The following is a 22,862-nucleotide window of genomic DNA, read 5'->3' on the forward strand; positions in this document are numbered from 1 at the left end:
TTTGGATGGCTTTTCCCAAGCAAGAGCTGTGTGCTACGAGTGGCACAGCTCCTTCCTGGCTGTGAGCCACCTCCTGTGCATAGCACTGCTCCCACACCAGCAAGCCGTGCCATGCCATGCTAATCATCACATGGGTTTGGCTGCAGCAACATCAGCTCCCCACGCACTCAGAGGGAGGGCAGCTTCCTCTGCAGGACACGATTCAGAGGCAGTTTTAACAGCCCACAGCAGGGAGTGCATTCATTAACACGCTTGCTTCCTTCCATCCATCTCAGCTCCCACACTAGAAAACGCAGCTGAAACAGCCTGATTTTCTCCTGGGTTCCTCCTTCCCTATCTGGAGATTCAACAGCTTTTCACCACATCCCTTCTTCTTGCAATAACCAGACAGCTCAGCAGTTGGGCCCACCGTCACATCCATGTGTGAATTTCTGCTGCCACCTATTCAGTGTTTTCCTCTCCTGGTTCTCAGATCTCACTCCTCACCATGCCTGAGCACCTCTGATATAAAAGGCTGCCTTACGGTTTACTTCTCTCCCTCAGCATGAAGCGGGCAGATAAGAGTTTGTTTTGTTTTGTGTGTTGAAAGCTCTCTTCTAATAGCCTAGCTTTTCTCAGGTCTGAAAAATGCCCAACAACCTCAGGGGTTCAAAGTAAAAGCCCTGCCTGGAGGCTCAGCACTGCTTTGCTCTGTGTTTTCCTGCAGTCCTATGGTGAGAAGCAAGGTACAGTTGAATCAGCTGGACTGCAATTGCGTGTAATCAAACTCAAACATGCCTCACATACTTGGGTAGCAGGCTGATACCGGAAGTTTATCTAATAAGCCTATCTTCCAGCTTAATCACAAGCATAACTCAACTGCATTCTGTCACAGCAAACTTCAGCCTGGCTGGGTCACCATCAGGTCTAACAGCCACCGTACACCCCAGACATCGCCGTAAGGTTAATTAAAAGCCGTCAATGAGGAGCTGAGCTCAACTGCAAGGTGCAGATGGCATCTGGATGTGGGGATGAGCACGGCATCACCCAGCAGCGCCCTGGCTGCCTTTCCCACCGCTCCCTCCCTCACCGTGACTCAGTGCACAGCAGTTACTCATCTCTCCAGATACACAACTCTGGAAAATGTGACTGAGAGCTTTCAGGGAGCTCCAATTCCCGGTAAACAGAGGTAATGAAATGACTGACATCAGGGAAAGGATTTTTCCATCTGCTTATATAAAGTGACTGAAAACACGTCTAGGATGTTGATGTTACTGGGACCAGAACACACAGCTCTTCTGGGACACTACCAAGAGAACTAAGCGTGTAAACATCGCATTGCAGACATTTCTTCTATTATTATTGCTGGACCCGGGGCTCTGCTCAGGCCAGAGCCAGCTCTGTGTCCTGAGGTGAGCCCACAGCCCGGTGACGACACGTAGCCATTTTGGAAGTCCTAAATGGGCCACGTCGCTGCTACACGATCACCTTTGGTCGGTCACACGGTAGCCCTCTACTACCGCTGTGTCGCACCTGAACGCGCTTTGACGCGATGCCAGCGGCCGGCACCCCGTTTTGCTCCCTCAGGACAGCCCAGCCTCGTGATACTGACAGCCGGGTCGGTTCCTGGGGCCGCCCTCCCTGCGGCAGGGGCGCAGCCCCAACGGCAGGAAACGAGCGGAGAAAAGACTCACGCCTCATCCGCACCGCCCCATCCCACCCTGCCTCAGCCCCGCCCCGCTCCGTAATGGCGCCCGCAGCCGCGGCTCCCCGCAGCCACCGACAGCCCCGCCCCACCCCTCCGCACACGCCAATCACCGCCCGCCTCCCGACTGACAGGCCGTTCAGTCAATGAAACCGCGCGTCCCCACACAGCCGCGCCGCCACCACCCAATGGCACAGGAGCAGCCGTGCCCTCTCCCTTCCCCTCAAGCCAGTCGCCGCGCGGGGTGGAGCGCGAGCGGCGTGACGATGGGGCCAATCGGAGGGTGAGGGAGGTTGCTAAGGGGCCGCGGGTAGCGGGCCGCCGCAGACGGGCGGGAGCGGTGGCGGCGGCCGGGCCTGCAGGTGAGGGGTTGGCGGCGGGGTCCCGTCCTCGGGCGAAGGCGGCCGGGTCGGCTCGGCTCCCGCGGTGCTTTGCTTTATTCGCCCTGCGGCGCGCTCGCCCGTTCGCGTTCGGAGAGGCTGTGGGGGATGGGTTTCATTCTGTGTTTGAGTTCCCCTCCTCGAACAGCTTCCTCTTATTGTCGCTGCGCGGTCGCTCAGGCGGTAATTTCCAGCGATTCCCGTCTGCTCCCTACAGATCGCATCGTGCTCCCGCATCGCCGCCACCTCCTGCGGTAGCGGGCAGCGTGCCTCGTAGCAGCCAGCGCAGCGCTGCGGTGCCGTTTATCGGTGGCTATCGCGCTGCTGGCGCTGTTCGCGTTGGCGCGCGGTGATCGCTGCTGATGTGCTGCCCATCGATCGCAGCCTCGGGCCATTTGCGTTCCTCACGTCTGACTTTTGGAGGTATCATTTCCTCCTGCGGTGGCTATCTATTTATTATTGCTTCCTGTGCCCAGGTGGGCCGTTCTGTGCTTGACGTCGTGTTGGGTGGTTGTTGGTCACTCTTCTCGGCTCATCTCCTTCAGCCTCTTTCTTGGATGCTCACGAGAGCAGCCTGAATAAGTGATCTGTGCCCTTCTTATAGCAGTGCATGCAGCCTTTCCTCATCCATCCATCCTTTATTTTAGACCCAGAGACAGCAGCAAGAACAGGAGGGATTTCGAGGAGCTAAAAGGTAATGTTTGGGTCCTTCTGCTCTCCTGTCTCATCCTTAAGAACAGTCATTTTTTAAGCTTTTGCTCTGGCAGCTCCTCAGTGTTCCTCAGTGAATTACCTAGATAGCAGATGAGGCTGATGGAGGATTGCCACGTTCTGCCTTTTTGAGGGGTGAAATCTCTTCCCTTTCTGACCTCCAGAGGTTGAGTGTAACACTTTCCATCTTGTAGAACTCTTTTTGAAGAAGTTAAGCTGAGAATGGATCTGTTCTGTTCATCTTGCAAAAGCTGTGTTTTCACTTCACAGCAGGTTAAGTTTTTAGTGTTTCATAAAGCTGCGTTATTAAATGTCACTGGAAACACTGAAATGGACACTGTTCTGTGATGTAGGCAGGGAAAGGTGACAAAATAACATCATTTGTCTGTGACAGGCAAATGGAGAGTTTATCCAAATCTTCCAAGTTACAACTCTGCTTACAGATATGATTTTATGTTCTGTAGAAAATGGTGGCTTAACAGCAGTGATTCTGCCTCTCTGTAGCTTAACCTCGCTGGATAATTAACTTATTTTGGGAGCTGATGTGGTGCTGTTACTCACCTTTCTTGCTGTCCTCCTCCTGTCTCTTCTTCCTTCATGCTGCTAGCTCTGGCAGTGCCAGAACTTGGGTTAAGTTGACAAATAACAGGATTCAGTGAAGTCTGCAGTAGGGGTGTGCAAGACTGGGGTCGTTAGTGCTTGTGGTTCCAATTGAGTGAAGCAGACATCAGCTTCAGCCAATGTTACCTAGGGCCTGCAGATCATATTGGTTCAGGCTTTGGAAGCACATCAAGCATCAGAGAAGCACTGTCATGTGGTGTATGTTAGCTGAGTGTACAGGAGAGCTGCACGAAAGCATGGTAAAATTAGCAGGTACAAAACAGACTCATAGCTTAGCTGGCATTGTTGAAAGTTCAGACTATTTCTGCCTTCTTATGATTGTGTTGTAAGTTAGAAGTTTAGCATTTAATGATCTGCTTCACCTTCCTGATGCACTTGTTTGCAACAAATCTAGGCTGATGTTGTCATTAGAATGTTAGAAATGGCCAGGTAGCCTAATACCATGGGAAAGGCAAGCGAGGGTTTCTCGTTGGTGCTGGAAATGGCTGGTGGCTCCTGGTGCTCTGCTGCTGATTCTGTGAACTTCCCAGCAAAAGCTGAAATCTTTGAAGTTTTGCTGCAGTGTCGGAGTCATTCACTTTTGTTGAGCTTCTGTGGAAGGTCTTGTTTATGATGCATTGGAGTACAGCTCCTAGCAGCTATTAGTGGTGCGTGCTGTAGATCAGCTGTTTCTATATATGGAAAATGAACTTCCGAACAAATGTTTGCACTTCAGCCTAACTGGCTCTGGAAGCTTATGCTTATAAGCAGTTTAAATAACAAACCAATCAAACTCAGCTGATTGACTTCAGTACCAAACAGTTCATTTCAATGTGCAAGGGCAATCTGTCCTTCTAGAGAAGACAAAGCCTCACTTGTCCAAAATACGTGGGTGGGAATGACGCTAACCTAGTCAGGCAGTGATCATAGGCTCTTTCATCTCTAGGAAGGCTTGTTTGCCCAAAGGCTTGTCTTTTCTCCATCTGTATCAACTGACTTGATAATAAAAAAAAAATCTCTGTAGCAGCTTCCTCAGCCAGCATTGGGCAGCAAGGTGCTTTACAAAGCGTTTTGTATGACCCAAGTGCTTGAAGCATCTTTGTGCCTGTGCTCTGTTAGCAGTAACAGCAGTGGAAGAAGTGTCATACTTTGCAACACAGAGCACATTTTTCACCTGCATTTCCAGATTCTGCAGGAAGCACCTAGCGCTGGAAATTTGCTTTGCTGCTGACAAATACTTGAGTTTCTCATTCTCATAGCTTCGTTCTGTCCAGGATAAGTAGTAATGACAGCTTCCTCTGTCAGTACAGGCTGAGCTGCTCTGCTACCAACCCCTTCTGAAACTTCTGCTGTGTGGGTATTTGGTATTAAAATTGAGTGCTGAGTGCGTAGTGTAATCTGGGCTCCTTGTAGAAAAGGTCAGCAGTAATGAGTGACTGGATGCTACTGCAGGCTTCACTGTTCACAACTTACCCTACTTCTGTCCTAGCTTTTGAACTTATTTACATCTTCCAGGTATGCCTTTTCAGCTGCTGTCTCCCTGTGTTCTGTGCTATCCCAACCCACTGTTTTGTTTTTGAATGCAATTATGTGAATCAAACTTATTGAGCATCAGCCTTCTTTCTGCAATGGGCAGTTTCAGGGTGAATGGCACATCTTCTGTACAGCAGTGGAGCAGAGCTGCTCAGCTGGGGGAAAATAAGTTTTTGAAGACTTCATTGTGAAGTGGCACCTCAGCTTCTGTTAATGTTCAGGTATTGGTGTTTTCTGGCCATTTAATTCAGGGTTGGTCTGGTTCCTCTTCGCTCGATGGATGGTGCTTCCCTGCTGTGCATCCAGACTGCTGTGCGTGCAGCAGCTGAGTTCTGCTTGGATTTCAGGCTGCTCTTCTGAGCTCTGACAGCATGGGGGTGGAGGGATCAAGCCTGAGGACAAATGAGGCTTTGACAGTGTGATGCTGTCTTTCAAAACGCAGGGAAGGAATAAAGCAGATTCTTCTGGTGCTTTTCAATCTGTAATACAGTTCATTTTAGCTCACTTAACTGTTTGTGGCTTGGTACTCATAGTATTCCACTCTGAGTGGGGATTTTGAGGTTCTCTGCAACTTGGCCTTCACCCCAGCTTAATGCTGCCCCCTGACACAAGGCTGTGTGCTAGGTTATTGGCACTTGCTCGTGCTCTAAGACTGCAGGAAGATGTTAACCAGTATTTTTTCCCCTCAAAGCTTCTACAAAGAGCTCTGCTTCGTAGTTCCATGACGCAGCAGTTAGGGTGTGTCAGAGTCCTAAGTCTCTTCAGTAACTGATGAATTATGTTTGCTTAAAGAACATAAGCCTTTCTGATAAGATAAGATGCAATTAATTGATTTCTATGGAGTCATCAGAGCTTTAATGGTCTTGTGTTAGTGTAACCTTGTATACCAGGTGTGTGTAACAAAAGCTAATATGGTGTTTTTCGATGCATGACAGACAAGATCCCAACTAGTTTGCTGTGTAGACTCCAGTATATGCCATCTTTCTCTTTACTTAAGATGCAAGAGCTGCCTGTTATACAGCAGAACCATTCTGATACGTTGAAATGATGTTGTGAAGAAACAAAAGCAGTTCTGTCATTTGGTAGGAAGTGAAATTTGAGGCTCATTTGACTGTAGATTAACCTTTGTGGGGAAGTGAAAGACATGAGGAGTCTTTAGCCCCGTGGGCTATGGAATTATTTTCAGGTATTTTCTCAAGCTAGCTGCCTTGGCATGTATGCCCTGCCTTCTGAGGTGCTTGGCTTCTGCTCTGAATGTGTTTGACTTCTCCAAGTCAAAAGGGCAAAAAAAAAGCTGCAGTTAGACACCTGTCTTTCTGGCTGTGCCAATGCTGCCTCGTGTAATGAACTTTGTCCCTGTGGCCTCACAGCACCTCCAGCTACTGTGCATGAGCCAAGAATTGTATCTGGTGGAAAGGTCAATTTCCAGTGAAGACGCCAGCCAACAAATTGTTGTCAGATGGTGCTGTAAACACTACCTGCTGCTTTGTGTGCTCACCAGCCAGCCAAATCCTGGCCTGGGTGCTGCCTTTGGCACAAGGCAGAGGGATTTGCACTGAGCACTTGTGTGCTGTCCAGATACTGTTCTAGTAAGCGTCCCTGCAAAAGTACATGTCAGCATGGCCTGTTTGTTTGGAGATAACAAATCTGTCACATGTCTGATGTCAAAACTGCATTGGGCTTTCATAGGTGCGTGATGTCTCTGGTGAGGACTGCACTTTGCCTTTCTTGGTCACATCTCCTGAAAGTCTAAGTGCTCAAAGTGCTCGGCTGACTCTTAATTAATCCCTCTGTGCTCGGAGGTCTGGAATTCAATTGCCTCTTTTAAATGGCCAGAAGTGCTGAGGAGCGCGTCCAGATGATCTCAGCGTGTTCCTGATATGCTCTCATTAAAGCTACCACTGAAGATAATAGGTTCTGTGGTGTTCCTGAAATGATGAGGCTGGTACTGTGGCCCTAATGTATTTGTATCCATGTATTCCTTTGGAGATCTGGAAGTAGCAGTCTAGGCTTAACACTTTTTACTGGAAAATAGATATATCAAAAGTGTTTGGTAGAAGACAGGATACTGGGTTGTCAATGAAGCTGGAAGCTTTTTCATAGTTCCTCTTAAATCCCTGTGTACTCAGGTACACAGGTCTTCCTCCAGCTGTCTTCCAGCACTTTACCAAAGCTTACTCTGGCACCTCTTCCTGTCAAGAGGCACTGCTTCAGGGGCTTTCCCAGATGTATAGAGGCATATATTCCTTACTTATATATTCCATTTTCATCAGGTTGGTTTCTAACCATCTTTCTCTGCTTTAAACCATTGGCTGAAAGGAAGGCACGCTGTGACACACTCCTCTATGCTTTTTGGAATGAGTTTTTAATGAAACACTGCCATCAAGCTTAGCATTATTCCAGAACGCTGCAGTGCCTCAAGTTCCCACCCTTTCCTTATTAATATTCCCCATATTACAGGTCTAAATACCCTGTGTGGTAGCAGCAGGCCCATAACTTCTGGTTTTATGGTGAATCTTTTGGGAGAGGCACTGGCTTTGACTGCTATTAAAGACTTTCCTGGAAACGTTCCCTCAAGAACTCACTTCAGCAACACAGCCTTCCCCTTCTCTCTTCAAAAAAGGAAGAAAAAACAACCCTTACTTCTGACCTGACCTAGGCACAACTGGGTTTCATTTCTCTTGTCTCGTAGACTTGCTTTCAGAATCTTCTTCCATGTGCAAGTGCTGAAACCAAGTGAAATTAGTCTGAAACTTCTGAATTGTAGTGGAAAAAAAAGAGGGCATTGCAGTTCTTTGTAGAAATTTTGAAGGGGTGGGAAAGGGAGTTTTTCAATGCTCTTAATCTTTTCTGGGAATTCTTCAGTATTTGCTGTCAGCTGAGCTCTGAAAGCACTAGCGAGCTTGAGCACAAATGGCTAAGAGGGTATTTGGGAAGATTTTGTATCAAACTTCCTTCCTGGAAACTGAATTCCTTCAAGATTTTTCAGTAACTGTATCTGAGCATAAAAGAACTTCCTGTATAGCCCTTTTGCAGAGGCTGCCCATTCTTGGGTCTGCAGAGGCTTCCATACAGCTGCGCCTTCACTTCAGCCCCAAGTGTTACCAATGCTTTGTTGAAATGAGTCCTCCAGCTTTTCAGGTACTCATAAGAAGGCGTGAGGAAAGGTCCCTATGGGAGCGGCTTCCATCAGTGCCCTTGTTGGCTTTGCAGAAGCAGGGCTGATGCAGCTTTGGCATGGGTGGAGGAGCTGTAATGGTTGGCAGCACCCAAATCCTGCCTGTGCCTCCTTGAGTCATGGGGAGGAAGCGACTTCTGTGCCTAAAGTCTGCTCACACTAGGTACACAATGGGGTGTAAGTCTGATTTGCTGTCAGTCATCGCTTACTGCACGATGAAATATGCTGGTGATGGCTTTCCCAATACGTGGCACCATTCATACGTGAGGAATTGGCTGCAGCTCTACTGCCTTTTGGGGTGCTTTCGTCCCTACCTGCTAAGACATACGTGGCTAATTTTTTCCTCATTATATATGCACAGGAGATGCATTCTGTTAACAGAAGTGCTGAAATAATTATCTCCTGATAGATTTCCAGCTTTTCATTCTATGCTGAAAGGGCAAATGACAAGGCTTCACCAACCCAGCGCTTGCTTTGCAGTGATTGATTTTTACAGTTAGTCTGCAGTCGCAAACAGGACTTCAGAATATTGATTGGAGAAACTGTAGCTCATTAGGGCTGTCATGGAAGTGATTTATAAAAAAAAAGAAAAGGAATTGTGCACTTCAGTTTCTTCAAAAATGACGTCCTTGGCCCCAAGAGCTTCAGCTCCCTGGTACTTCTCCGTGTTGATCTCAAGCCCCGTGATGGATGAGGAGGCAGGTTTGATTGCTTCTAGCGATGCACTCATTGTGCTTTGATAATTTTGACTGGCTTGCTAAAAGCGAGTCCTGTGTTCTGTATATAGAAAGGCCAAATGTCTGTTTGTTCATGTTAGTGCTGGCCCGTTTTGAGGAGATGCAGGATCAAAATTTGCCTCGCTCAACGCTGTGCTTATCCATAGTTTTTCATAACCTGACAAGTTCATTGGGTCAACGCAAAAAGGGTTTAACGAAAGAGAAGCAAGGTGACCTCATCTCTGCTCATAAATAGAGACGTTTGATGTGTGTGATTAGAGGCAGAGAGCTCTCAAATCCATTTTGGTAAGCTAAACCCTTGCGATTTTAGAGCTGAGTGCTCTGGCTCAGCTCCTGCACATCTGCCCTGAGAGATGGATCTGCCCAGGGCTTAGACCCAGAGAGATGCTGGAAGTGCTGCGGCCTGGCCCTGGGCACTGGGCTTAGCAATGTTGCCTTCTTAGAGTAGATTTGTTGTGTAAGTTGGTTGCTGCAGACTGCTGTGCAGCAGCAGCAATGCCATCTCAGTTGCTTGCACAAATACTCAGGTCTGAGCCTGCAGGTAAAGGTCCTGAACACATGAACCTTAAGCCCGTATTTGAGGTGTCTTGCATCTACCTGAGAAATAATCAGTGATTTTGATTATAGACTCTTGGTAGGCAGCACTGTCCTCTTACAAACAACTTGCTAATTTTCCTCTAGGCAACTCCAAGCCAGTACACTTTTTAAGGTAGCAACAGGCAAAAACTGGTTATAGCTGTACTACGTAAGATGTGTTTGTAATCCAAAGACTGTGGGAGAGAGGGCTCTCAGAACGGTGCAGGCTAGTTGGGTGAGTTGCATTGAGTCACTGGTACAAAATGCTGATGACTAATCATGCCCAGTTTTATTTTTAACAAATTCACTGGTGATGTAAGAGCTGTAAACAGCAAACTGGCTGAAGGTCCAGGTGGCAGGAAGGTCATAGGTAACATTCCTCTGTTACTTCTCTAAAGGAAGCAGTGAAGACGCCAGCAGAATTTCCCTCAGCTGTAGCTGAGGAAGCTGTGCTCGCCCCCTGGCAGGCGCTGCTCAGGAGCACAGTTCTCTCCTGCTGTTGGCCATGAAGCCATCATCATCGCTGCGGTTTGCTGTAGTTTCCTGCTCACTTGGCTGTAGTGTTGGTGAAGGCCTGAGCGTGGAAGCCAGGTAATGTGCAACAGCTGAGCACTGCACTTGGACTCCTCATTGCAACAAATGATACCAGTGTAATATTCCAGTTATCAGAAATGTGATTCTTACTAGCCTACTCTTCTCCATCCTCTCCTACAAAGCTTGGGACTGGGAAACCAAAGCTTTAAAGTTGTCCAGTATTAAATATCTTCATTTTCTTCACCTTCTGTCCTCTTTCAGCACGGATACCAGACACTTGTGGCTCTCCAAGCTGCTGATGATCAAAGCTCATATCAGACTTGTTTTTCCTCCAATTCCAATTTCCTCCACTGATTTTGGTGTAGCTGCACTGAGTACAGAAAGTACTTCTGAAGCTTTGTCCTCCTGAGAGGAAGACGAGCAAGGCTTCAGTACGGCCTGTCTTGTTGGCATATCTTCCAAATCAGAAGGAGCAGACAGTGCTGGAGCTGTTTCTTGGAAGCTCCATTTCCATATCAGCTTATTGTGCCTGTAAGGAATCCAGCTCTAATTGTACGTACTGCTTGTGCTCTTAGAGGCTGAAAGCTCTCTCTTCTATTAGCACTATCACACTGCTGTGACAAGCCTTGGTGTGTGTGCTGCAGTGTTAATTAGGTGGCTGTATCTCAGCCTGCTGGTGCTTCTCACCTTCTTGTTGAAGTGTTGTATGGAGAACTTCTCAGAATGCAGTGTGTGAGCAGGCAGAAACTGTTTACAAACTTCAGTCCGTAAGAGGCTGTGTAAAAGAAGAAGGAAGCTTTTCAGTTTGGCTTTGCACTTCAGTACCTTGTTAGTTCTAGTGAGTGTGGAGAAGTTTGGGTAGCTGTTGTAACTGGGAGGAATGTCACCTCTGTCTGGAAGGTCGCAGTCCAGCTTTCTTCTGGAGCTGCATTAGTTTTCATTACTGTTTTGTCTGTCCCTTCTCATGAAGACATTCCTGTGCTGCAGATGGATTAGTGTGCTATAGGCAGAGACTGGCAGCTCCAAAGGTAAGAGAGGTTTGCAGTGCAAGGGGGTCAGGGTTGAAGTGGCTCAGAGTGAAATCAGTTGATATGTCTGTGAAGGGACTGCTCGAAACTTTTGTGGTTTTCCCTTGTAACAGAGAGATGAAGCCTTTCTGCTCCTGATCAGCTTGTTTTCCCCCCTTTTGTAGGGTTGCTTGGCACGTGGATCCAGAAGAGAAGATTCTGCTGAGGACTGGCTATTGCTCCTGGTTTGAAGAGAAGTGACATTAGTAAGGCTTCACTTACCAGTATCTTTCTGGGGTTACCTGTGTGGCTGAGGGAAGACCAATGGAAGAGTATGGATGAAATCTCTCTGTAATAACTTCATCCAGTTATTTGAACCAGGTGTTCAAAAGCAGCTAGATGAACTTGTTTTCAAACTGGAAGGGTATTGTTGTATTGCTTTTTTTATTTTTAATTCTCCCTCCCGTCCTTTCCCCCACTTCCTTTACTCTGAAGCTCTCAAAGGGACAGACTTTAACCTAGTCCTCCTTTAGCTGTGAAACAACAGCGAATTAAAAGAGACTCTGAACTCAGTGGCACATGAAGTAATCATTCTAACACTCTAAACACACCCAGGAGTTAGCAGCAATATTTGCATAGGGCTGCAGAGTTCAGGCTAAGGAACTGACCACAGTAGTTCTCTCAAGTTCTCCTTGTCAAGACTTGAACGTCTTAGAAGAAATATCCACACTGCTGATATTCCTTTATAACCTGACTTTTCACTCAGCTTCTGTTTGAGTTAGGTAGTCTTGGCTGAGAACCCAAAAGCACGGACTGGCTGCAAGGTTTGACACCTGAGATGCTGTTACAGTTCTAGTGCAGCCCTGATAGGAACAAATCTCCTTCCCAACTCGTCGTCCAATATCTGTTCCTTGTGGTCAGGGTGTTTGGAGCAGTACAAAACAGTCTTCCTTTCATCTTAGAAGCAGTCCGAGCTGATACACGAGGATTTCAGCAGTACTGTTAAGTGACTCATGAAGGTATCTAGTACAGTTTTGTATGCACTGTGGCAATTGATATTCATATCCATGGTAGAAGGCTTTAATATGGCATTTTATCTCCAGGTTCAACATGAGTGTGATGTTGGAAACCCCTGAGCTGCCGGCAGTGTTTGATGGGGTGAAGCTTGCTGCAGTCGCTGCTGTTCTCTATGTTATCGTTCGCTGCTTGAATTTAAAAAGCCCCACTGCCCCCCCTGAACTCATCTACCAGGACTCTGCTTTGTCCCGCTTTCTGCTCAAATCCTGCCCGCTGTTGACCAAAGAGTAAGTAGGATCTTTTGTCCACATTGACTTGTGTTGTGAAGAGCTGCACTGCACCATCCTTTTGCCTACTGTATTTCGTAAACCTGGTGCCAATGAGTGGCTAATAACCTGGCTAAGGAATTATCTGGAGGAAATGCACGTCGTAAGTTCAACACTTCATTGTTGTTAGCACACCAGGTAGCTGGGGTAAGACCAAGCTTTGCTGCACAAGGGCTTTCTGTGGATGTGTGGAAAAGCATCTGTGCCTTCTGTATGGGGTCTGCATGCTGGTACTGCACTGTACAGCACGCACTGCCTGTGGAAGCAGGTGAGGGCTGGTTGCAGTCATCTCTTGCTCCTGTTCACTCACTCTCCATTCCTCTCCACTCCTCTCCATAGGAAGGATGTCTGTCACAGCTCGTGGGCAGGAAACATTTTCACTGTGTGTCCATGCACTTACAATGAACGCAGGGATGGCTCTTAGTTTTAAAGTGCCCACTTTTATGTGAAGTGTATTAAGTTGATTGAAGACTATTGAAATCTATTACTGAGTAAAGCTCATCATCATAACCAGTTTAGTAAAGTGATGACATAATGGACTGCTCTAAGAAAATCACTGTTAATGAGAGCTTGTATCAACTGTGTATTTGAGCAGACTGATCCTTGACCTCCAGTTCTGGGGCCTCCAGAATCAGTGCAGCTGGCCCTCCTTCACCAAAATATCAAGCATTTGCTACAACTCCATGAGGCTCTGGAGGGGAGGGTCAAGTACTTTGGTTACAGTATCTTTTCTACAGTCAGTCTTTCCAGTCCTATTTAAAAGCCTTAAACACGCAATAAGCGCTGAGTGCTGCCTGATGGACCTTCCTTTTAGATCTCCAAAGTCAAGTTGACTTAATGCCAGTCATTGTAGGAGAGCTGAGAGGCTTTTAGCAGTGCTGTTAGGTGCCTTGGTAGCATAAGGCATAAGATCTTAGGCCATAGGGTTTGTAAACTCTTAGAGCAAATCATTATCTCTTAAATATGAGCCCAAGGGGGTTTCCCTAATGCACTCTGAATTTGGAAGCAACATATGTCTGTTGAAGCTGAGCATTGAAATTGAATATCGATTATTTCTAGTGCCCTAACTGTAAAGTAGTTACTTCCCTAGAAAAGATCAAGTTACCAGAACCTTCTTACGTGTATTTTAGACACTTGTCATCTAGATGTTGACACTCCAAGCTGGCATGTCTTTAGTCACTGAAAGCACAGGCATGAAGCTGTGCTGATTACCAATCTTGAAGGTATATTAATATCAGGGTAATCTTGGAAACTTAGGGGAATGTGCTTATTTTAAAGTAATTCAGAGCCTTTATCACTTCAGTTTCAGCACTGTCCTCACTGCACAAGCTAAGCAATATAATATTAGAAACATGCTTTGGATTTCCACACAGTTGGAGAACAAAGTGCTCCTGAGGGAGTGAAAATGCAGAACATGTCTAAAACTTGTGGTACATCTGGTGTGTATTAGTTACAGGCAAGAAAAGGTTCTTGCAGAACCCCAGCGTTGTGTTAACAGTGTGCAATCTCAGTCTGTTTTCAGTGGATAAACTCAGAGCTCACACTTGCTGACTTCTCTGAAAGCTGCAGCCGTGATTTCCAGTACCTCATTCTTGGGCAGAATATTGCCAGAAGGATTTGCACCACAGAAAAACCCTTTGGGGAGGAAAAAAAAAGTCAATAAAGTAGTTGTTCAGTCTTATCTGCATAGCTGTGTTCAGATAGAGGGGAATATCGTGCTGTTGGTGCTTGAAAGGGACAACTCAGCTGTAAGGTTGTTTGTGATTTGCTGTTCCGTTGAGGTCACTGCCTTTTTTTTTTAATGCAAAGATTAAAAATATCAAAGAAGGCCTGTTTATATGCATGAAAGTCACCTGGAAACTAGTGGGGAACAAATGTATTTAAATTCCTGCAATTATGCATGAAATAGTTTGTAGGGCTAATTAGGAAAACTATGTGGAAGCAGCTTGTGCTGTACTCCACTGAAAAATCTTGCAAGACTTTGATTACTTGCTAATTATCCAGAGTGTTAGGAAAGCTGATTAAGCAGCTCTTTTCAAATTCTACCATGAAAGCAAAGTAAGTAGCCCAGCAATCCCTCCTGTTACATCAGTGCTTGGTTTGCTGTAAGATCCCCCACTGATTCTTCTGTACAGCTGCAAACTGGCTTTTAGACGTGGTCTGTTCACTGCCCTTATGCTCAAAGGGTATTTAAAACTGGGTGGCATGGAGAAAGCAGAGACAGGCAAGGCTGTTCTGTACGTGCAGGTGTTGAAGAATAATTGAAAAACACTTTTCTCCTTGATTTTATTTTTCCTGTATGGCACTATCCTTACCTCTGGACTTGCTGAATAAACTGTAAACAGCATCATTCAGTAAGCCAAGTGGTGGTGGGTGAATAATTTAAGAGCTTTGGATAGTAAAACTGCCTGGGATGGCTGTGAGCCAGGTACCTTGCATTTGCAGATGCTAATACTGCTTCTTACAATTCTCTAAACTGCTAGAAGCTTTCTACATATCTTGTGAACGGAGGGCTGTTTCTGCCCACATCGGAAGGAAGTTTCATCTCTCTGTTTTGCTTTCTCAACCCCTGCCCAGTGAAATAGCATAGTGAAGTAGCATAATCAGACTTGTTCTGCTTCTTGCTTGCAACCTCTTTGATATTGGTTCAGTTATTTGTACCCTCAAGCATTCAGGCCTGTCCACTGGCTGTCTCCTGTTCCTGCCTTTCAAATCACTACAGAAAGTCTGGCATCTCTTAGTCCTGTAGAAATGTAGCATGGGCTCCTCTGACTTGTGAAGACAAATTTGGCCTGTGTCTTCTGTGCTGTGATAGAGGGTTTTTTTGCTGCACCCAGTTCTTCTATCGTGTTTTGTGTACACTGTTTGTGTACACTATTCCTGTAGAGTTACGGCACAGGTATCATCCTTATGGAAGAGAATTGCTTCCTGCACACATCCTTAATGCAGGCAAGCTCCTCAGAGTCTGGAGCAAAGGACTGTCAGGCCTGTTAGTAAATGCTGTTAAAGATCCACGGCAGGGTTTTCTTGCCCATTGTTTGCACAGTAATCTGTACTAGATAAGCAGGCAACTTGATACCAGAATATTCTTTTGGACTGTCCTTGCTCTTCTGTAGGTGCAAGGAGGGAAGCAGTTAGAAAAGCTGGCTTTGGACTTTGTTCTGTTCCTCCATCCTATAGCCAACTATATTTGATTCCTGTCAGCTCCTTAGTGCTCTACCCGGGGTGAAGCACTTCCTGGAGAGTAATAAACTGAGAACAGTGTTCCTGCTGGAGCTCTCACAGGTGAACATGCTGAGAGGCAGAGAAGGGCAGCAGCTCCCTGCAGGTTAATTGAAGCATTCTCCTTAGGGAGAAAAGTAGCCTTGTGGGGACTGAGTCCTTGCTGAGTGTTCTGCTGTGGAAGCAATCTGGCATTCTGTAGCTCTCATCAGCAAGGATGATGTGCTGTAATACCCATTCCCTGTTTTGACTAAAGTGCATCTTGTAGTCACCAAAGGAGGAGCATGTTGTGCTCCTTCCTAAATAAAAGCTCTCTAAACTGGGGGGGAGGTAGCTTAACTGAGGACAGCTGTACCTTTAGGTAGGCTTTATACAGTTACTGTATGATGCAAACAGTTCTACTCCACTTATGTTAATTTCTTTTTTGGAGACTATGGGGACATGGAATTCCCAACACCATTTTAGAATCAGGCTTGCAGGTATTTGCTGTGTGTTCCATCACACTGAAGAGTCTAGCTGAGCTGGTGCAGAAAAAGTTGCTTTCTACATATTGAGGGAGAAGACTGTCCAGAACCCTCCAGACTCTTCAATTAGATTTCTTGATTGTAAATTAATTGCTTTCCCTAATGTTGGAGACAAGGTTCAAGCAAGGTGTGGTTTGTAAAGCATCCTTTAAATTCTTCCAGACAGGACTGCCAAGAGGAAAAAAAAAACAACAGCCAAACCCCTGTTGTAATGCAGGAGGCAGTTCTCCTGATGTGCACAGATCACAGACTTTCTTGCCCTTGGTATCCAGTGTACATCAAAGCTGATGCAAGAGTTGATGTTTAAAGTGTTAATCTCCACAATTGAAATGAAGTAATACTCCAGAAATAAGCTTGTTGCTGAACTTCTGCTTCAGTTCTTTGAGGATCTGAATGCTGATGCTTGCTAATAAAAATAGCTCTGGTTTTGTGCTTTGTTTGAGCTGCTTATGCAGCTGCTGCTTTCCTAAATTCTGTATACTGGGAAATGTACATGCTCTAAAATCATAATCTGCTCTGATGGTCACTAAAACTTAATCTAGATGCACATATTGGAATTGGTTTTAATCTTAAAATGCTAGGTGGAGATTCTTGAAACACCTAAGGTCTTCTCTTGCTCTCGGAGACTGTTGTGGGCTGTCACCTATCAAGATGTGGGGGTGGGTTTTACAGCTAAAATGAAGCACTTGGAGCTAAAAAAGCTGGCATTTGTGAAGCGTGTTTATGTAACTGGGTCTGAATTCATTTGGCCAGCTAAGGCACGTGACATGATGAATACAGAGTTTGCTAAAATCAGTTTCCATAACAAGCAACTGGCAACCCCAGACCTGTTCTCCCATCTACATTCTGCTACAGATTCCAGTTACTGAAATCCCCTTCCTAAAATTCATAGCTATTGAGAACCTCAATGAATTGCATTAAATGTTTGTCTTTTCTTAGAGTACCTGATACCTGTTGCAGCTCACCAAATCAAAGTAGGAAGATCACTCAGATCAGCTGCCTGTGGACACACAGCCTGAGCCTGGATCCTCACGTTTGTGAACAGCTTTGCTGGAACACAGCATGCTGGGGAATGCACAGTGAATCACACAGTGAAACTTGCTGTTCTGGGATAATCTCTACAAGCATGGTGTTTTATCAAAGCCACTTTGGCTTGTAGCACGCATTAGAGAGAAGCTGAGGAAGTCTGTCATGTCCTTGAACACTTTTCCTGCTAATTACCAGTGATTGAGGGGAGCCACCTGCTTTTGAGTGAGAGGCCCTTGTTTGAAATACATGGTTAAATTTAGCAGTCATGATAGCATTTGCATTAAAATCTAAAGGATGAGGCTTGGATGCTCCTTGAGTCACTTGCCTTTAACAGTTCAGTCAGCATGGTATCTAGCTCAAGTTTCCATGTGTCACATGCTGTTGAGCTTGTTTGCTTAAGGTAAGCCATAGGAAAAAGCCTGAGCACATGCTCTTCTGCCTGCAGGGTGATTGTTTCATAGGAGCATCTTTTTTTCAGCTGTTTGCCATGAGGAGTATTGGCCTCGTTGCAAAACAATCTGTGCTAGCTGTGGCTATCAGCATTAGATAGTTAAGTGGTTTCAGCTGGACTGAATATGGAACTGGTTTTTGTATAACGACTGAAATAAACATTAGCTTATCTAACCTGTACTTTCAAAGGGTAGAGTTGCTTGAATAATTTCTAACTAGTGTTTTCTTTCCTACCAGTGTGGTGTTGTGAGCTGCTGTGATTGAAGAGTTTTTTCTGTTCTCTTCTGTGTATGGACTTAGAAAAGCAAGCTGAGAGTCTGCATAAACTGTGGATAAAAGCTGTATCTTGTCCTTTGGTCCCATGCAGTCTTGCACTGCAGGGCTCAGTACTTGGTTTTAGAAATTCTTGTAGGTTTGCATTCATTGAAAGCTGCAGACAGAAAGCCACTCACACAGGGACTTGAAAAAGCAGATTTATCTACTGCCAAAATAGATGGTCAACAAAAATAGTCTCAGACAGATCATATGCCTGGTGCTGCTACAGATTTTAAGGGTGCCTTGCCAACTTGTCCACCAGCTGAGAACAGCTTTTACTGGAACACACTGATACAGACATCCCTCTGCCACTATCTACACTTCATGGGTTCTGTACTAGGTCAGATTAGCAGCTCGTCTTGGTAATAAGTCCAATATTTTTAGTCATGGTACTCGCTGTCAGCTTTTGCAGCAGTCTGTTCAGGTGAGCTTTAACATGGGTTAGTTTTCACTGGCTACACAGGATTTATCAGGATTAATGCAATCTGGGCAAATTTTTCCCTCCTCTTCCTTCCCCTTCACCCCCCTCCCCATTGAGGTCTTGTGGTCTTCAGTCTCCTGGAGCCCTCCTGCAGGGACTTTTAGATTACTTATCTTGCTGCAAGTCTATAGCATGAAGGTCAGTGGGCAAGAGTAAAAGAAAAGACAAGTGAAATAACAGGCTGTTGCCCTACCACTTGCACATGTTTCTGTTTTAACTGCTTTCTCTTAAGTGCAATCAGCATAAACATACTTAACGTCCTTAAGTAAGACTAAGTGGGAGTAACAAATCTCTGCATCAGAGCACTGTCTATGCACATTGCTCATACTGGATTTTGCCTTTGAATATTCACCTAGAAGAGTGTAGTTACATGTGCAGTGACTAACGCTCACACATCTTTGCTGCAGGCAGTGTGGCACTGAAACAACTACACGGGAGTTAACTTAAAAGATAAGCTGAGTGTTTTTCTTCCTTGTCCATAGGATGCTTAGAAACACTGATGTGTGCTCCGAAAGCACCAAGCAGTGAATGCACCCTTTCCATAGGGCTGCATGCTGTTGGATGGAAATGTGCAACCCATAGGCAGCCTCTGTTCATCATTATAAGTGGAGCCAGTGGTATTCCTGCCTTGTTTTCAGACCTTCCCTTGAGGGTAGACGAGTGAAACTGCCTGTGCTGTTTGTGTAAAAAGGGCACAGAGGATTGACTTATTGAATATCAGAGCTTCAGAAATCTTATAGTCAGGTTATAAGAAGACAGCCTTATTGCTTTTTCCCCCTGTGTGACAAGCTGTGACCTGAGGAAGCAGGCTGTGGTAGGTAGCATGCTGTTGAAAAACAATTCTTTTGAAGTCATTTGTCTAGATTTAAGTTCCAGTAGTTGTGTTGATGTCTTGAACACTTCTAATTTCCCTTCTAGCAGCTCTGCAGAAAGTCACCAAAGCTTTCCAGTGCTAGGATGTGACCCATGAAACTACACTGATGTCTGAGTCTCTTGTGGAAGAGCTGCAATATCTTATTATGGGCTGTATTTGACAACTCTCCTCTCTCATCCACAAAAAAAATATATATATGCTGCCAACAAAATCTGTTCACAAAGGACTTCTTAAAGAAGTCAGTCAAGCACCATCTAAGATGGGATATGGCTTCTGAACTGGTTGTGAGTGAATGACTGAGGGCAGCTGAATTCTGTTGCACTGGAAGAACTGTGTTTCCTCCACCTTTCAGAATGGCTGCAGAATCTGTTCCAAACCTCTGCAGCGAGCAATGTGTGCCTTGGGCAGAGCCATCTGTAGCCCTTCTTGTTCAGCCTTGTTTATACTGACTGTCCCACCACACCAACCCTATGCATGTCTATCATAACCCTCTGCATCGTGAGACAATCCACTGATTTCTCTCCATCTCTAGCAGCAGTTAAGGAGAATAAGTTGTACAGTTCACTCTGTTGCTGGAATCTGCACTACAGGCTGTTCCTGGCAAGCACCCAGCTGCAGTGTGTACTCTCAGTATGGATATGCTTGGCTGATAAAGATGGATAATGCTGCTCTTGTGTAGATTATTTGCAAAGCTTTATAGGTGAGTGATGGAATGCAATGGAGGGGGGAGCAATTTACAAAGCTATAGGCTCTTGTAGCTTTTTTTTGTTTTGTTTTGTTTTGTTTTTTACTTTTTGAAGTTTTATCTACTTCTGTGGAAATCTGTTTTGGGTCTATTTGGGAATTGCACTTGCAAAAAGTGAAACTGCAATGAGCCATACTGTGTTACTTTGGCTATAAAAAATGTCCTTCCTGGATGATGGGATAGAATGAGCATCCTTCTGCTAGAACTCAATTCTTGTTTTGCTAAACAAGCTGCGAGAGCTTTTATACAGAGTGTTGTTTTCTTATTTAAGAGGTATGTAAGAGGGACACGGGATTGCAGATATGAGGTGTAAGAGCTGCCGTGAGAAAGCAGGTCCAGCTGTGAGCAGTGTCAGAGCATAAAGCAGAGCTTCTGTCCAGTCACACTCTAATGGGTTATGGGCTTAAGCAGTAAATCGGATGAGCCTAAAAGCTGCCTAGTTTTATGAGAGCAGGGCAAAGCACGAAAGAACAGGATCTTTGCTTCATATGATCTCAAGCAATAGGAGGGAGAACGTGAAGAAGCCTTTGCTTAAAAAGAGGAAGGGAGTTACTGATCTCTTGGTATCCACAGTGGTGCAGGCAGCTCTCAAGCTTGTTCTGGATCCTCTGCTCTGTGCAGCAGAGACTCCTTAATTGGAGCATGCTCCCTGGGGCTGCTGTTCTTCTAAACAATGAATCATTCATGCTTTGCTCTCAAGAGCTGATGTAAATCCCTTTTTCAAGGCATTTGCTCAGTCTCTCCTTTGCAGAGTGGCCAGGTGACTGCATCACCAACACTTGGTTAGCAGTACCTCTGGTTAAACCACTGGCAGCTCTGCTTGGGTTAAACACATTTTACCCCTTTAACCCCTTTCAGCTAACAGCAGTTTATACCCAGGTCTTTTTGAAGGGCCACTAAGCCAGAAGGAAGAAGGCATTCTGCTTCATCACGGAGCTTTAATGTGTCTTTGATAAACACGGTTGGTAGAATGCCCCCCTTACGTTGAAAGAGAGATTTATCCAGGGGAGCTGGGTTAGCAAATTCTCTTAGAGGTCCTTTTGAAACTGTTCCTGCTTTATTACGAAACCCTACTTGAGGCACAATTTCCTTGTACCTTGCTTCTTACCTAACTGAGAAAAGCATCGCAGTGCAAAATTGTTGCAACTGGAGCGAGTCTTGTGGTTTTAGTCTTCTAGACCTTGCAATGAATCCTGTGTTTCTGCCACCAGCTTTATGTGTTGAAGTGCTTACACAAGTCAGTGTGGCTCAACCCAGCAGGCCTCAGTGTTTCAATTAAAGCAGATTTATGACACTTGACAAGTTTTGAAGGTCAGTTTGGTTGGCTGGCAACATGCTGTTCCAGCCTCACAAGGACGCAAGGCCGCTGTGTAGTCTGCAAGGAGCATTGGTGCATGTAATGTTTCCATGTGGAGGAATGTCTGGGTTTTTGGCCTCTTCTTCTGGTGCTGATAGCTCAGCATTAGAAGCCTATCAGTCTCGTCACTGGTAGGGCTGCAAAGATCAGTGCTGCCAGTTCAGCCATAGCAAAAACACAGTTTGTTACTATATTTGGTACTGAGGGGGAGTTTTGTTATGGGATTGTTTATCTGTTCTGGAAGGCTCGTTAGCACAGCAGGATATGCAATTAAATTGTTGCCTCTTTCAGGTACATTCCACCCTTGATCTGGGGGAAGAGTGGGCATATCCAGACAGCCCTTTATGGAAAAATGGGGAGAGTGAGATCACCGCATCCGTACGGACATCGCAAGTACCTCACGATGCCAGATGGAGCAACAGCAACCTTTGATCTCTTTGAGCCGCAGTCTGAGCACTGCATTGGAGGTCAGTCACACAGCTGCTGGCTGCCTTTAGCTGCTAACCTCAATTCTGTGCTCTGGGAGTGGGGAGGAAGCAGATGAGAGCACTGCTATGTGATTTTCAGGAAGGTTAGGTGTTCATCTTGGTGATGGGAAGGGGCTGCTGAGCAGTGCTAGCCAATGTGCAGAGACTGAGGCTGCCTTGCTGTGTATCTGTGTCTCACACAGCAGGGGAGAACCTGCTAGATTAAATTGACTTTGTGTGACAAGGGCTGGGGGTTAAGGGGCAGAATAAATGCTCCATAACCTCTCTCGCACGAGTGATGCTGCCAGTGAGCTGGTGGTAACTTTTTTGTTCAGAGTGTCCTTTGCCTGAAAGACTGTAGGATCATACAACAGAGAATAGCAGCATAGCATTCTTCATAGCTTGGTGTGTATTGAAAAGAAATTAGGCTTTTATCTCCCCCTTACAAGCAGATTCTGGTTAGTTTTTGTTGACAGTAGGTGTTTCAGGATCTGTATGAAAACAAACCATGTACGGTATGGAGGAGCCTTAAGAGAATTACAGAAAAAGAAGAGAATCCTGGTGTTTTCCTCTGTGTTATGCATGTATATTCAGAGTGAATGTCAGAGTTGAAACTCAGTGGTAAGACCAACACTTAAAATTGAATTGCTGTGACTTCAGTAGTGCAAACTAAATTTCTGCAGTAGCTGATTTTATGAGAAGCCCAAGATTCCCAGTTTGCCTTCAGGTCAAGTTCTTAGCATGGTCAGAGTTGAGGTCTTTGTGATATATAATGTTACACTGTAACAGTTTCTGTTATCCTTATCACTAAAGACAATCCGAACAGTGCATTCCTAATGAGGCAAAAATCCACAGTGGGTAGAACTACAAGTTAGAGCTTTGTACAGCAGTGCAGAGTATGATAGCTAATTGGAAGTGCATATGCTAATCCTGTAATTTGCTGTGCTCACTTGAATTACAGTAGAGACTTTCTTAGCTGATGAAATGATCTCTTGTTAAAGGGATGAACGGTGTTGGCAGATCAGGGATCGTGTAGCAATGAAGCAGAGGATGCCTGATGTCGGACAGTCAGAATTTCTGTGCCTAGCAGAGCTTCCTTTTGAGTGTCAGAGTTG

At 45.5% G+C, this 22,862-nt stretch overlaps 1 protein-coding gene across 3 annotated transcripts in view; it reads left to right on the top strand.

Annotated features, from left to right (window-relative positions):
• Positions 1-1,914: 1,914 nt before the first annotated feature.
• The window catches only part of ABHD2 (abhydrolase domain containing 2, acylglycerol lipase), a 39,056-nt gene continuing 18,108 nt past the window's right edge, over positions 1,915-22,862 (top strand). The window contains exons 1-5 of one of the 3 annotated variants that reach the window (XM_052671740.1): positions 2,470-2,487; positions 2,712-2,758; positions 11,126-11,206; positions 12,044-12,244; positions 21,572-21,747. In XM_052671740.1, the coding sequence (XP_052527700.1) occupies positions 12,051-12,244; positions 21,572-21,747 (370 nt within the window). In that variant the 5' untranslated portion in view covers positions 2,470-2,487; positions 2,712-2,758; positions 11,126-11,206; positions 12,044-12,050. Of the gene's footprint in view, positions 2,047-2,469; positions 2,488-2,711; positions 2,759-9,967; positions 9,991-11,125; positions 11,207-12,043; positions 12,245-21,571; positions 21,748-22,862 lie in introns of those variants that run through there. The other 2 variants (XM_052671739.1, XM_052671741.1) reach the window with 2 other exon arrangements.

This window comes from Tympanuchus pallidicinctus, unplaced genomic scaffold, assembly GCF_026119805.1.
Source record: "Tympanuchus pallidicinctus isolate F22 unplaced genomic scaffold, pur_lepc_1.0 scaffold12, whole genome shotgun sequence".
Classification (NCBI taxonomy): Eukaryota; Metazoa; Chordata; class Aves; order Galliformes; family Phasianidae; genus Tympanuchus; species Tympanuchus pallidicinctus.